Genomic DNA, 16,368 nt, shown 5'->3' with positions numbered 1-16,368 from the left:
ACATTTTTCCATGGTGGGGAGAGAAAGAAGAGCCAGTGGAGAAAACAGAGCAGCAGTCAGCAGAAGAATATCTCCTGCAAGAAGGCTGTGGCAGAAGTCGGGAGAAGAGCGAAATCTCAGGAAGACAGGAGTAGACCGTGGTGTCAAAAGTGGCTGCAAGGTGCAGTAAGATAAAGAATGAAAGGAGGCCATGCAGGGTGGCCATTAGGAGGCCGCTGGGACCCCCGGTGAGAACAGACTGCAGAGGTGACAGTCCAGTTGGTCTCTCTCTCGCTCCTCCTTCCGCCTTGTCATGACTGAAGATTCCGCAGCTTCCAGGCCTTAGTGAGCTTCTCTCCATTCATTCTTCTCCACGTGGCTTCACTTACCCCTGCCGTCAGTCACTTCTCTCCAGAGTATGTTCATAAAGCTCCTCAGAGTTTGCCAAGCCTCTTTCCATACACTCGTTCACCTCTGCATGACAACAAGTGACAGGTGGGCAAAGCAGACACTACCCCAAGCCAGTTCCCTGGTCATGTTTTGTTTTGCTTTTTCCCCTAGTGCTGATCTTTCTTTTGAGCTCCAGATTCTCATTTCATCCTGCCTGATGGGGAGATCCCTTGACCTGGCCTCCCAGACTCCTGGCCAACCTGAAATTATTCAGCTCTTTCTCCCTCCCCCGGTTCCTTTTTCTGGTGTTCTTGTTTCTCTTAATGGTGCTATTTTTCTTCCAGTCACCCTGGAGTCACCTCTGTGTCCTTGTCCTCACTTCTCCTCTGCAGTCTCCTTCACTTTTGTCCCACCCTCATTCTAGGCCTTAGCACAAGCATGTGTACCCCAGGCCCTCGCAGGCACCTGCCCATGGGCCCCCCTGCTTTCTGCCTCTCCCCAGTCCATTCTTTCTAGCTCCCTAAGACATATGTGTCATCTTCTCATTCCCTTGCCCAGAAGCTCTCAGTGGCTTCTTTCCCACCTCGTCGCAGGTACCTTAGTCAGGCGTTCACGGTGCTCTATGAGCTGCTCCCAACTCGTCTGCCCAGCGTTGTCTTTCCCACCCCTCTCTTGTGGACACGCCCCGCGCTCTGGCTCCACGCAGCCACTCACTGCCCTCTAAACCAGCTCTGTGCTTTCTCACCTCCAGACTTTTCTTCAGGCCATTTGCTCCACCTAGATCCATCCCCACCCCATCCCTACTATTTACCCCCCCCCCCCCGCCCCCTTAAACACTTTATTTTTAAGTATTTAAAATAGAAGTTTTATAAAGAATAACATAAACATCTGTGGATCCACCATCCAGCTGAAGAAATCCCAACCCCTCCTCCCCCTTCACACCAGAGGTAATTGCCATCCGAAAGATGGTATTTCTCATTCCTGGTCATTCCACACATTCCATTTTAAAATAGATTGGAATATAGGAGATGTGTAGGGAGCTAAAGGAATGGGGCTTTTAGGCCTTCCAGCGGAGCAGGTCATAACCCTTGGGTAGTGTAACTCGGCTCTAGGTTTTGGACTGCTGGCAAGATGAGAAAGATGTTGGGTATACTCATATAGTTTTCATTTTCTGACAATAAGTCAGAAACAGCACATTCTTCCTGGGTTAAATTCAAGGAGAAATTTGTTGTTTGGCTTTTCTCTAAAAGATGGTAACATAGTGATTCTGTCCTTCAGGCAGAGTATTACCCAAAGATTCTTGAATCTTGTTCAGTTTGGCGGTTCTTCGGTTGACCCTCTGTATAGACAGAACACAACATTAACTTTTCCTCAGTGAGGGTATTTCTGTGAAGGTCTAGGCTAATGTGGTCAGTCTACTTTGCTTTTCTGATTGGTTACCAGTGCTGAGATAGGACTTGGAGAATCAAGATGGATGGACAGTCTGCATGTCTGTCAGAATGTCTCTCAAATATCCAGTTCTGAAACAAGCTTTGGAAGGTGCTAGGGTACCATGTCATCTAGGAGCTGGGCTTCTAATGGGTGCAGCAGCACCTAGGTTCCCTAATCTTTATCGTTGGCTGCCATTGGAGCTGTAAGCCTCATGTGCCACCAGGAAGGGAGGTAAAGTTTACCTTCCACTGTGGGCATTTGAAAGCCAGACTAGATTCTTTCCCAACGGGAGGGTCAGCCCACTTCATTACAAGCACAAGCAGGAAGGATTTCTGTAGTGTTTTTCTTTTTAGAAAAATGCACTGGAAACTTTTCAAGGTTGTCCTTTTTTAGGTCTTTCTGTCTAGTGGATTTGGCAGCTCTTTTCATTTTACAGAAGGTGAAATAGTGTTAAATAGACTATAATAATCAATCTAGTGTGTCCATAAATGGGAAGATCAGTGGGAATGTAGGATCCGTACTATAGGCATTCTTTTAAAGTTCCATCTTAAATCATCTCTTTATATTGTTGCTGCAAAATTAATGCTGTTTTCAGGTTTTAAAAAATTCCTGCTGATACCCTGGGTTCCTTTGCTTCTTGTTCTCACGCTAATCCCCAAACTTGAGGGTCTATGGGTTACTGAGTCCTGATGTCAAAAGTCACATAAGAATTTAATTAATTAGTTCCACTACAGGTTTAGGCTTTCAGACCTCAGAAAGTGTCTCGTCATTGTCTTGGCAGTCTTTTTCATCTCAGATTGAGTCCTTGTTACACTTCCCACTGCTTCAGTGACAAATCTTCCATGCCCTTTGGCTGACCTTGTCTCTTGTTGTGTTGAAAAGTTAAATGTCATCCTCTCTGAGCTTCCATAAATTTCCCTCTCACCACCCAATAACATCTACTTCCACCCATCTCTTCCTTGTTCCCTTCCTCCTAAGAGGAAGGAGCTAGACATCTTCTTCTCTAATGGGAATCCCTCTCCTCGAACCTTTTGCCTTTCTTCTCTTCTGGAGCCTTCGTGCCTCATCATTTATTCTGTGTCTCACATTTTTGGCTTTCATCATTTTGGGTTCTCCTCCGTCCCTTCCACCCCACTACTGATCTGCTCAAGTCTCTTTATTTTAAAACACCTGCTTGTGTCCCTGCTACCTCCAACACTATCACCCTCTTTCTTCCCCTTCTTTTCTGTACTTTAAAAATGAGTCTACACGTGCTGCTCCCACTTCAAGAGTACTGACTCCTTAAGTTCTGGCGGCGTGGCTTCTTTCCCTATTGAAACTGCTCTGTCACTGCTCAGTTCCAACGGCCTCGGTTGCATTCTCGACTTTCTAACTTCTCTGCAGTGATGGATACTGTTGACTGCTCTTTCCTTCTTTGTCCTTTTCTCCATGCATTCTTTGCTCTTCTCCCACTTCTGCCTTTTGCCTTCTCTGCAGTTCATTTTCTCCGTCCTACCTCCTAAATCTATATTTTCCCCAGATTGTCTTAGGCCTCTTCTTTATCAATTGTCAGTTGCTTTCCAATTCTGTAGCTTTTATTCTTTATTCGTTGAGTACTTTGAGAGCCTGCCATGTGTCAGGTGCTGTGCCAGGCGCTAGGATATAGTGGTGAGCACAGCAGACACAGTTTCTCCCTCCTGAAGCTTATCGTGCCAGTGGGATTGACAGGCGTTACTTAAATAATCATGCCAGTGTATAAAAACAAGCTGTGGTCACTGTGGCATGGGAGTAGGACAGAAGTGCAGTCATTTGAGGAGCCTGGGAAATTGTCCGGAGAAAATGACACTTGACCTGGCCTGAAGAGTGAACCTGAGTAACCTAGATGCAAGGCAGGGGCTGGGGAGGCGAGAAGAAGCTGAGAGAACAGCATGCGAGGGGACCTGAGACGGAGCATGAAAAGATGACATTGTGGCCAGGTTGTGGGGGAGAATGGCGAGGGATGAAGTAGGAAAGGTAGGTGACATAGGCCAGATGACCTGTGCCTCGTCAACCCTGTTAAGGACTTGGATCTTTATTTTTATTTATTTTTCCTTTTTAATTGACAAAAACTGTATATGTTTATCATGTACAACATGTTTTGAAATATGTATACATTATGGAATGGCTCAGTCAAGCTACTTAACACATTCATTACCTCACACACTAATTGTTTTGTGGTGAGAACACTTAAAATCTACTCTCCTAGCAATTTTCAAGAATGCAGTACATTGTTACTAACTGCAGTCATCATGATGTGCAATAGCTTTCAGGAACTTACTCCTTTTATCTAACTGAAATGTTGTGTCCTTTGACCAGCATCTTCCCGACCCTCCCCCCCCCACCAGGACTTGGGTTTGTAGAGTTCAGCAGTGAGAAGCTTTCCAAGTGGTGAAAGCAGAGGAATGATGGCATCACATGGGCTTTTCCAAAAGATGGCGCTGGCTGCTGGTGGAGGGCATGCTGCGTGTGAGGGGAGCAACCGTGGTTGCAGAGACCGCAGCTGCAGAGACCGCAGCGGCTGGTGCAGTGGCCAGAGAAGTTAAGGGTGGACTTGGAGACAGGTTGTTGGATTCGAGATTGACTTAGGAGATAGACGTGGGAGATTGGATTAAGGATAGCAGAGAAGGGGGTGTCAAGGATGACTACCAGGTTTCTAGCTTTTGTAACCAGGGTGGATGCAGTGCCAGCCACTAAGATAGGAAACCTGGAAGGAGGATGTAGTTTGGAGAGAGAAAAATCATGTGTTTAGTTCCGGACATTTTGAATTTGAGGTGCCCTTGGGATCTCTTTTGGTTCTGTATTTCCAGCTGCCTCTTGGATATCTGTACTGGGTTACATTTGTCATAATCTCAAACCCAGACTGTCTAAAATTGACCATGTTAATCTTTCTCCAAAACCCCCTCCTGTGTTCTTCACATGTTTTGGTAGCACCACCATCATCCATCCCAGAGATCTGGACCTAAAGCTGAGTCATGTTTGGTCCTTCCCCAGTGGCTAATCTCCCTTGCTTTCTACCTCGGTCCTTCTCTGCCTTCACTTCCTCATAGCCTCTCCCTTACGCTCAAGCATCAGCTTCCATGATTCCGAGGAGCGGTGTAGCCCTTTCCTGGCTAGACCAGAGGGCTCAGTGCTGCCAGATGGGTCTTCATAAAGCACCATTTGATCATGGCATTCCCCTCCTCAGAGAGCATTTGTGGATCTCAGTCACCCTGATCCTGGCACTGGTACCTCTCTTAAAACCTGGCTCACGTGTTTTTTGTACAATCCCCATGCTTTCCTACTTGTGCAGCCGATGTGACTTTTACCTGTTTCTGGGATGCTGGTCTCCACCCACAGTTGTTCCATCCTTTAAGGATCATCTTTAATGAGGTCATCACCACTGATCCTTCGTGCAATCTAATCAGTAAGATATTGGCTTGCCCTCCTCTGACCTCCCGTTCCACTTTGTCAGGACTTTGCTTATGGCCCTGGACACTTGCAAACTGGTATCATGGCTACTACATGCATCTTATCTCCCAGATAGAGCTGGGCCCTGAGCTCCAGGAGGGCAGCTCTGCATCTGATCTCCAGGGCCGTAGCACGGTGTCTGTTACTTATGTACACAAGCGAGAAATCACCAAGGCATTGTTTCAGCTTGCTCCTCATACTTCTCATCTGTTCTAGATACTTAGGGGTACAGTGGCACAGAATTTTGAGCTAGAATGGACCTTTGAGAATTCTTCAATATTTAATGATATTTAGGTAGTGACAACTCAGGTTTCTAGAGAGTTAAGCTAATTTTCCTATTCCTGGACCTTCCAGATTGGCCTGCTGAGTTATCTGACTTTGAATATGTCATCCAGAGAGACTGTGAGTGCCTTTGCTCATGAACTGGCCGGTTCTCCTCAGTGTCCATTTTGTGTTGAGCCAGGGCAGTCCAAGCTGTAGAATTTCCTCTATACAGGGACAGAGAGCAACAAGGCCTCATCTCAGCTGTAAATTCTGCTTTTTTTTTTTTTTTTAAACATTCTTGCTTCCATGTTGATATTAGAATATCAAGCTTTTATTTAGTGTCTATTTTAGGTATAAGTTTAACATTTTAGGAACACAGTTCACAGACACTCATAAATCTCAGTATGATCCAAGCAAAACAGACTGCTTGATAGAGTATATTTTTAATAACTAGGCTGTATTGAGAAGTAAATACATCATAATATACAGCTATATATGTACGCTGTTACCGAGTAGTGTTTTTCTCTTTGGGCCTTTGGATTTTATTCATGTGGTGAGGTTTCTCACCCCATGGCAATAGCTAAAAAATGTCTCCTTATAGGTGCAAACAGAAAGAACTGTCAGGTGCTTGTTAGAGCATACTGGTCTGCTGTATTTGCACAGCACAATTACATCTTCCAAATACTAAGATATTCTTTGCCATAATGATAATAATAATAACAACTTCCATTGTTTTCTAGCTACCATTGATAGGCACTATGCCAGGTACTTTAAATCCATTACTTCCAATCATCCCTACTTTACAGGTAAATGTGGCTGAGAGATCTAGTTAATAAATGTCAAAACTCAGATTTGAACCAATTTTGTCCACCTTAAGAGCTTGTGCTGTTTTTCTACACTGTGATAACTATACTCTTACACTCTTTCGCCTTTTTATTTTGAAATAATTATGAACTCTCAAGAAGCCACAAAAATAGTACAGATAGGCCTTGTGTACCTATCACCTATCTCTCCCCAATAATTATATTGCTTTATCAAAACCAGGAAGTTGGTTGGCTTATGCCCCCAACAGATAACTAGACTCTGACTATACTTGAATTTCACCAGTTTTTTTATGTTCTCACTTTTTGTATGTTTTTGTGCACAATTCTGTGACATTTGATCCCAAGTAACTACCATCTACAATCAAGATATGGAACTGTTCCATCACTACAAAGGAACTCCCTCATGCTGCCCTTTATATTCCCACCCTCCCTCCCTCAACCCTGGCAACCACTTCTCTATGCTCCATCCCTACAATGTTACATAAATGGAATCATGCAGCACGTAGCCTTTTGAGATAGGCTTTATTCACTCAGTATGTTGCCCTTAGGTTCTTCCAGGGTACATGTGTCCATAGTTCATTCATTTTTGTTGCTGAGTAGTATTCCATGGTATTGATGCTCACAGTCTTACACTTTTTGAATTTCTGTATAACCGTGAGCTATATGTATATTTTATGAAGAAATACTTAGCTTCCATATTGCATTTTTTTTCTTTTTTTTTTAATTTTTATTGAATCATAATTGATTATATATATTTTGGGGGTTCAATGTTGACATATGTTGATCAAATCAATATTACTAGTATATATATTGTTACAAATTGTATTTATTACTTATGCCCCTTGTCCAATCTCTCCCTACCCCCTCTCCCTCCCACCTCCCACCTCTGATAACCCTAGATTTCTTCTCTCCCTCTGAAAGAGTAATGATTACTCTGTTGATTTGTTGCCTAGATGATCTGTTCAATACTGAGAGGTGTGTTCAGGTCCCTCAATATTGCTGGTGATGTGCCTGGTTGTGGGGGTCCGGTCCCCAGATCCATGCCTCAGGCCCCTGGGTGGGCCCTGAGGTACTGGTGGTGTGCCTGGTTCTGGGAGGGGGGAGTCCAGTCCCCGGCTCGATGTCTCAGGTCCCTGGTCAGGCCCCGAGACACTGCCAGTGTGCCCGGTTGTGGGAGGCAGGTCTGGTCTCCAGTTCCATGCCTCAGGTCCCCGGGTGGACCCCGAGGTGCTGGCGGTGTGCCTGGTTGTGGTGGGGTGTCCAGTTCTTAGCTCCATGCCTTAGGTCCCCTTGCAGGCCCTGAGGCACTGGTGGTGTGCCTGGATTGGAACTAATGTTTTGTCCTTTGCTTACTTCTAAGATGGGAGAACTTGCTGTGGGAATCAATACTTGAGTTGTGTGGTTGAGTTAATTCCCTAGGGAAGGCTTTTTGTGCAGCTCAGCATTTAATGGTTGACCTTATAGGTACTTCCGGCTCTCCAGAGACCTGGTGCACTGGGGTTGTGTAGAAACTCTGATCTGGGCCTGAGTCTTTTCATCAAACTGCATGCCATGCAATTCTTTATTCCTGACAAGTCTCTTCTGAGTGGTCCTGTGCTGATTGGGGGGAGCAAATCAGCTGTCCTTGCTGTGTTCCAGTGTTCCCCTGGTGGGCCCATCTCTCCCACCACTCATGCTGCAACACTTCCCATGGGACAGGCGATGACTCACCAGCCTCTGAGTGGCTCCCCTTTTTCAGCTGTTCTGGCTCCTCACTCCGGTGTGTGTCCACAGGAACCCTATTAGTGGTCTTGCTCTCCTCGGGGCCACCAAAGCCCTCTTCTCCCCTGCCACCTCCAAACAACTCCATCTGAAGGGCACAGCTGCGGCTTTTGCTGGCTCCTGCTCCATGCGCTCACCAGCTCCAGCCTTAAAGTGGCCGTGGCCTGAAATGCTCTGAGCAGTTTTTTCTGTCTCTCATCGTGGCTTCTCCAACCTTCATGAACTCTGTAGGTCTCTCCTCTTCTTCCCCTGAGCTCTAGCGGCCCCAGCTTGACTATTGTTGCTTTTTTATAGTTTTAAATTGGTTGATTTGTGGGAGAGAGTGACCCTGGGGACTGTCTATTCTGCCATCTTGACTGGAACTCTCTTCCATATTGCATTTTAAGGAAAAGGACTTAATATAAAAGAAAAACTTTATTTGTATCCCTAAAAAGACATTTTTAAAGAATAAAAATTCAGACACCTTTAAAAATTTCTTTATTGCAAAGTCATCTAACACAATATTAAAAAAAAATTTTGGTTTTAAAAATTGTGTAGCCCATCATATCTTCATTTGTGTGAATATATGAGGGGTCTTCAAAAAGTTCATGGAAGGATTCATATTATCTTAATTCAATTTTTTTCAGAAATTTTTTGAAATACGTGTGTATATTTTATGTTATTGTAGCCACAGTATATTTTGTATGCTGCTTTTTTTCCACATAAACTTATTTTTCCATATACCATAATTATTTTAGTAGCTGCCTACTCATTCAATTGAATTGACTAACTATAATTTTCTCCACCCTGCTGTCCACTTCTGGCTCCATACACATATAACTTTTTTCCTCCTATTGATTGACAGCCACAAGATAAGTTCTTAGGAGTGAAATTATTGGGTCAAAGGGTAGGACTATTTTTATGGCTCTTTTGGTGTATGTTTCGAAGGTCTTGGCTTGAATCTCAGCCCTGCCCCGTATGTACTAAGCAAGTTACTGAAGCTTTTTAAAACCTTGGTTGGCATATTAGGAAACAGGGACACTTCACCTCCATTCTGGAATGGTGTGAGGATAAAAGGAGACGATGCATGTAAAGCCCCTGTTGTAGTACCTGGCACAGAGGAGGTATTCTGTATGTGGAAGCTCCTGTTATTATCTTGTTGCAGTGATTGTGATGTTACTTCACTAACATGATTCCATCACGCCAGCAGTCTTATGGACCACTCACACCCAGCACTGTCTAGCAAACAGTGGAGAAGCATTGCTGTGCGGTCAGGCCCTCCTGCTTTGGAAAGTGCGCCCATGCCTGGGACAAGCACTGCTTCCAGATGCTTGGTTTCTAGTGGGGGGATACAGACACGTAAATTCATGGTAACAAGGCAAGCAAGCAAACAAGTGGTGTAACAGCAGTCTGAACCAAGTGCTCTGGAACCTCAGAGGAGAAAGTGGTTAATTCTGTCTGATCAGATGGGAAGCAAAGCTTTGTTAGAGGTGATGCTTGCTGAGCCAGGGCTGAAGCTAGGAGGAGAATTTTGGTAGTTGGGAAAGATAGATCCTTCTAGGCAAAGGGAATACCTTGAGCAAAGCACAAGGCCTGATGATGGATGAAGTATTTGAAGAATGGTGAAGAGTTTACCTCGTTGGAGTGCAGATCGTTGTGAGAGCGACATCATGAGAGCCCTGGAATTGTGTTCCTAGGAGTTTAGTCGTTATTCCACAAAGGCAGAAGTTTGGGGGTGCATTTTAATTATATAATTAACTAGTTTAATGCTTGCTCTTTCAAGTGCCATCTATATCATATTTTTGTTCACAAAGCGGTAAGAGGGCCAAGGTAAAAACACCCCGAAAGTATATCGTTATTTTTATACATTTTCAATGTTTTAATTATGACAGAAATTTTGACTTTTGTATTTTTGTCCGTTACAGGATTCTGCTCTAATACTTGATGTTCCTCTGGGTGTGATCTCAAGAATTGAAAAAATGGGAGGCGCGACAAGTAGAGGAGAAAATTCCTATGGTCTAGATATTACTTGTAAAGTAAGAGATTCAATACTTTCTTACACAAAGAAAAAGGCACACTAGTGTTGACTGATAGTAGAAAGTTAATGTGGGTTTAAAAAAAATCAAAATCTCCTGTTCATTTAAGGCTCTGGAAATGGTTCTTCCTTATGATTAAGCTTTCCAAAAGCACCTAGAGAAATACTTCTCGTACAAGTGTCCCACTGTGGTCACCAAGTATGGGGACTCGAGGAATTGGTCAGTTTGTAAGCTTGAGTAGGAAGAAAACTTTTTAGTTTTTGCTCCAGTGTGTTCCAGGTGCCCCTTCATGTCATGTGTTACCAGCTAGACACCTTCATACCGTGAAAGAAAGGAGGACTAGAGAAATTTTGCCCTCTCTGAACAGGATGTGTCCTTACCTCTAAAAACCCTTGTGACTTGTGCTTAGATAGTTTTCAGAAGTAGGGGCCTACCATTTTATTTTGAGATGGTGAATGTGAGACATTTAATGATAACAAAATTTAATCAGTTATAATAGTAACCATTTATTGAGTAGCTGTGTCCGTCCAAACACATGCCAAGTGCTTTGCATACAGACCTTAGCACAACCCTCTGAGATGGATGTATGGTAGGTGGGGTGCCTGAGGCTCAGAAGAATTAGGTAACTTTGCCATTTGTTGGGTAATCTTAGCAAACTTGGAATCCCAATGCAGTGAGATCATTATTTTGTAAACAAGAGAATAAAACTTCTGGCAAGGAAACCTCCTCTCCAGGTATTGAGCATCAGAAGACTACAATCCATAGCATAGTGCCCAGTTCTAGAAAGAGCTGGAAGGGGTTTGGAGGTCATCTATTCCAAACCTCGATGTGCATCAGGATCATTGGTAAATCTTTTTTAAAATGTAGATCTTTAGGTTCTACCCCAAATCCTACTGTAAAATAATGTCTGAACGTTGAGACCCAGAAGGTTGGCATGCTTTCAAGTGTCTTGGGGGACTATAAACCATCAGTCTAGTGCAGGGATCAGCAAACTTCTTCTGTAAAGGGTGACAGCAAATTTTTCAGGCTTTGTGGGCCACGTAAGATTTCTGTCACATATTCTTTTCTGTATTTTGTTTTTTCAGCCCCTCTAAAATATGTAAAAAAAAAAAAAAAAAAAAAAAAAGGCAGCTTGGGGACCATACAGACACTGACCTGGGCTTTAGTGTGCTGACTTCCAGCCATTCCAAGTCCTTCATTCTACAGATAAGGAAGTGAGGCCTTTGCTGAGTGAGATTACTTGCCTAGGGTTGCACAAGGAGCCAGGGGAAGAGCCAAAGTTAAAACCCAATGTCCTTTTCTTAGTCTCATGCACTGTGATTTCTAAAAACCAACTTCCTATACTTATGTTTGGATTATGAATACAATACAGTGTTTTCTTTCCAGTTTATAAAAGATCAAGACTAGTATGCTCTGTCAGAAACCAAAAGGTTATGTAATTATTAAACTTGAGCTGAAATTCTCCACTACTCCCCACCTCAGCTTTTTTTGTTTTTGTTTTAATCTGAGCTACCTTAATGCCTTCTCTATTATCCCAGCTACTGTCCACCCTTTGGGACATAGAAATATGGGGATTTACTTTTAAGGAAGGTTTTTGTGCTTTGCATAAAAAGATTCATGGGAGTAGAGTATTAAAGTATTCAAGGGAAAATGGGGTTACTATTGATGATTTTGAAGTGACTTTCATTCAAATAGGATTTCTAAAAACCCTATTTGCTGCCTTGTCAATAGGAAAAACTTGTTCTTAAATATTAATTCCCTCAAAATTAATAAGACAAAGCACATTCTCACCCTTTGACTATTTATTATAAGAGCAAAAGGCTTAGGAACAACTCACTAGGCATAATTCTCAAATGGTACATATGTATATTTCTTGGAATTAGTGTGAGCCCAAAGATGATGGCCTAGAACAGTGTTGTAGCACAACCTTTTAACTAAATTATCTCCCTGGAAACACCAGTGTCACAAGAGTCATATTCTGCTGTTTCAGTAACAGACCTGACACTGATACAAAGGGAATCTGCTGCAGTAGGATAAAGACTCTCTATCCTATCTCTCGTAGATCATCTTTTACCTGCCATCAGAAACCATAATGCAATTGCATTTCTCTTTCAAAACCAGTGGTTACACAACCCCTACAAATTTGGCTGTAATAGCTGTGCACATGGGGGTTTCTGCTTGCCAGTAGCAGCTTTCACATGGTGGGTGTACGTCCCAGAGGACACTGTCTGGCAACAAGGGAGAATACGTGAATTCTTACCCTGCAGGCCCTGTACCTGCCCCTGATAACCAGTTGGAGTCTGTAATAACAAATCCTTTTTTTTTCCCCTCCTCAATCCCATTTACTTGGTTTAAAGACAACGTGGTTTTTCAGAGTCAGCAGTGATGTGTGTTCTTTCTTCAGAAATAACACCTTAATAAATTAACCCTTCAGAGTTGTTGCAATGGGAGTGTGTCTACTTTGGCTCTTATTCTAGCAAGGCTGGGAGCATCAATATATGACCCAGTTGTTAAATAGATTGAGGGTCTTACCAGGAGACTCTTATGCCACAAGGATCTTTCCCAGGTACCCTTCCCTGATGAGTCAAACTCTGAGGAGACCAGGTGGAACTTGCCAGTTAGTATATATTCCTGTTTCTATTACAGATTTGGTGATCTGCTGCCTGTGAGTCATTTCCCTTTTCCATGTCAATTTTCTTGTTGGCAAGAAATGATTCTGTCTTTAGTTGCATCTGAATCAGTTGGCAAAAAGAAATTACTTGAATCACTTGTACCTTGGCACATTAAAAGAAGTTGTTTGAATCATTGATACATCAGAATAAATATGAGGGGACTTCAAAAAGTTCATGGAAACATGGAAATAAAAGATAAAAATAAAAATATAAGCTTTATTTCTCAACGTAAGCTCCATCAAGTTTAAGACACTTTTGTAAGCAATGATACCAGCTATTTAGTCCATCCCTAAAGAACCGAGAGTCCTGGGAATTTAACCATGTCAATGCAGTCTTTTTTTTTTTTTTTTTTCACCCTTGGCTTGGTGTCGCCCGCACCGTGCTCAGCCAGTGAGTGCACTGGCCATCCCCATATAGGATCCGAACCCGTGGCCTTGGGGCTCCCAGCGCCACACTCTCCTGAGTGAGCCACGCGGTTGGCCCAATGTAGTCTTTTTTACATTAGTAACTTGAAGAAAAATGGGCGCCCTTTAAAGACTGAGATAACAAAACAAACAGAAGTTAGAAGGAGCCAAATAAGGACTGTGAGGTGGATGCCTAATGATTTCTCCTTGAAACTCTTGTAAAATTGCTCCTGTTTAATGAGAGGAATGAGCAGGAGCATTGTTGAGGTGGAGAGGGACTCTCTGGTGAAGCTTTCCAGGGTGTTTTTCTGCTAAAGCTTTGGCTAACTTTCTCCAAAAACTCTGATAATAAGCAGATGTGATTGTTCTTTGGCCCTTCAGAAAGTCAACAAGCAAAATGCTTGAGCACCCCAAAAACTATCACTATGACCTTTACTCTTGACCTGTCCACTTTTGCTTTGACTGGACCACACCCAATCTCTTGGTAGCCATGGCTTTGATTGTGCTTTGTCTTCATGATTATACTGGTAAAGCCATGTTACATCTCCTGTTACAGTTCTTCCAAGAAATGCTTTAGGATCTTGATCCCAGTTGTTTAAAATTTCCACGGAAAGCTTTTGCAGCTTATCTGGGTACAACAGTTTTGGCACGCATTGAGCAGAAAGTTTGCTCAACTGTAATTTTTCTGTCTAGAATTGTGTAAGCTGAACCCATTGAGATATCTGTGGTGTTGGCTATTGTTTCTGCTGTTAATCACAGGTATTCTTTAATTAGGCCACAAACAAGATTGATTTTTTTCTCACAAATTGATGTGGATGGTCCGCCACTGTGGGCTTCATCGTCAACATTATCTCATCCCTTCTTAAAATGAGTTACCCATTTGGAAACTGCTTATTACTTTGGGCACTGTCCCCATAAACTTTTCGTAAAGCATCAGTGATTTCACCATTCTTCCACCCAAGCTTCACCATGAATTTGATGTTCATTTTTCTTTTTCTTTTTCTTTTTTTTTTTTATAGCCTTTTTATTTTATCTTTTTTTTTTTTTTTTTTTTTTTTCATCGACTACCTAATATCTCCAGAATTACAATTTGGGAAATGTTTTTCTAAATCTTGTTTTTTCAGTGTGTTCAATTAATCGATACACTATTACTACAGCCCTTCATTGTTCAGTTTTAATTCAATTACATAAATTTATCCACTTAGGAAGAAATGATAAACACAATGGAGGAAGATAATAGAAACTTACATTTTTGTATATTTTTCTCAGGAGATCTAACCTACTTCAGGGAGCATTTCAATCTATTTATCAATCCGTGCATGTATACTGACTGAGTTACTAGCTCACAGAAATAGAGAATGCTAAGTAACTTGCTTATCATGGAGTTCCAGGGAACTGATTACAATTGAGAGGTATGGCCTTTGACTAAGGGGCATGTAGTTTAGAGGTACGACCCTTATACTAAGTCCAGTGGAAAATCATCCAGTACTATACTGGAAATTATTTCTGACTGCTAAGTGTATCTTTCTGGTTGCCAAACATGGTAATTAAATTTATACCTTTTAAATCTGTTGATGGATCACACCGATGCTCAATTTGCAGAACCCTGTAGAAATAAAAATACACAAGCAAAAATACTTACACAGGCAGACACATAACATTTCCTTGCTTGTAGTAAGTTTATATTGTATTCACAAAGATGAACACATGGGAAATTGAGACATATTAAAAGACTGCCATAGGACTGTTCTTGAAGACCTAGGACAGGGCCGTGAAAGGGGAATGTTTCTTTCTTCTTTCACACTGGACCCACCTTGGCTTGGCTATTTGATAAGAGAGAAGGACTTGATAAAATTCTTGATTAGAGATGGAGAAATGGATTTGGCAGAGATTACTAGTAGAAGTAATCTATTCTGTTCTCCAAAGTCCAGGAACTCTATTCTCTTACTTGTATTGTTTGCTGTAAATGCCCTCTCACATTTTCTGCTTCCAATCTCACAGACACCTAGGAAGTGCCTCTCATTCTGTTTTCTTTTTATTTATTTATTTATTTATTTCAAATATTCATGAGATACAAAGCTGATTGTCCCCCCTCCCGCCTATGATGTGGGTGCCTGATTCATATTCGAGACATACCCATTACCAGAAATTGCTTTTGTACCCTTTGTCCCCTTCCAATTATCCCCCAACCTCCCTCCCCTTCCCGCTCTCCCTCAACTTTAATTTGTAGGCCTAGGAATGTCCCCTCCCTCTGTTAGATCATAGGACTACTGTGGTCTTTCTTTCCTGCCTTCCTTTCTCTCTTAGCTCCCACAATGAGTGAGCACATGAGGTATTTATTCCTCTGTGCTTTGCTTGTTTCACTCAACATAAGTTTCTTCAGGTTCATCCATGTTGTTGCAAATGGGAGTATTTTCATTCTTTTTTATGGCAGAGTAATATTCCATAGTGTATATATACCACAATTTCCTTATCCACTCATCTATTAATGGACATTTAGGTTGGTTCCATATCTTGGCTATTGTAAACAGAGCTGCAGTGAACATGGGAGTGCAGGTATCCCTTCGACATGATGATTTCCATTCTTCTGGATATATACCCAGAAGAGGGACTGCTGGATCATATGGAAGATCTATCTGTAATTGTTTGAGAAACCTCCAAATTGTTTTCCAAAGTGGTTGTACTAATTTACATTCCCACCAACAGTGCAGTAGTGTTCCCTTCTCTCCACAGCCTCACCAGCATTTGTTATTCACTGTCTTTTTTATCATAGCCAGTCTAACTGGGGTGAGGTGGTATCTCAATGTGGTTTTAATTTGCATTTCCCTGATGACTAGTGATGTTGAGCATTTTTTCATGTATCTGTTGGCCATTTGTATGTCTTCCTTTGAAAAATGTCTATTCAGCTCCTTTGCCCATTTTTTAATTGGGTCATTTATTTTTTCACTGTATAATTGCTTGAGTTCTATGTATATTCTGGATATTAGTCCCTTGTCAGATGCATAGCTGGCAAAAATTTTCTCCCACTCTGTAGGTTGTCTTTTCACTCTGTTGATTGTTTGTTTTGCTGTGCAGAAACTTTTTAGTTTGATAGAGTCCCATTTGTTTATTTTTTCTTTTGCTGCTGTGCCTTTGGGCTCATGTTCATAAAGCCTGTGCCCTG

At 42.2% G+C, this 16,368-nt stretch overlaps 1 protein-coding gene across 2 annotated transcripts in view; it reads left to right on the top strand.

Moving 5' to 3' along the window:
• Positions 1-16,368, top strand: part of MTM1 (myotubularin 1) — a 109,310-nt gene that overhangs the window by 36,552 nt on the left and 56,390 nt on the right. For both annotated transcript variants that reach the window (XM_063083102.1, XM_063083101.1), the window contains exon 5: positions 10,019-10,129. In XM_063083102.1, coding sequence (XP_062939172.1) covers positions 10,019-10,129 — 111 coding nt within the window. The remainder of the gene's footprint in view (positions 1-10,018; positions 10,130-16,368) is intronic.

Source organism: Cynocephalus volans, chromosome X (assembly GCF_027409185.1).
Source record: "Cynocephalus volans isolate mCynVol1 chromosome X, mCynVol1.pri, whole genome shotgun sequence".
NCBI classification, from domain to species: Eukaryota; Metazoa; Chordata; class Mammalia; order Dermoptera; family Cynocephalidae; genus Cynocephalus; species Cynocephalus volans.
This window is presented reverse-complemented; position numbering and strand designations above follow the sequence as displayed.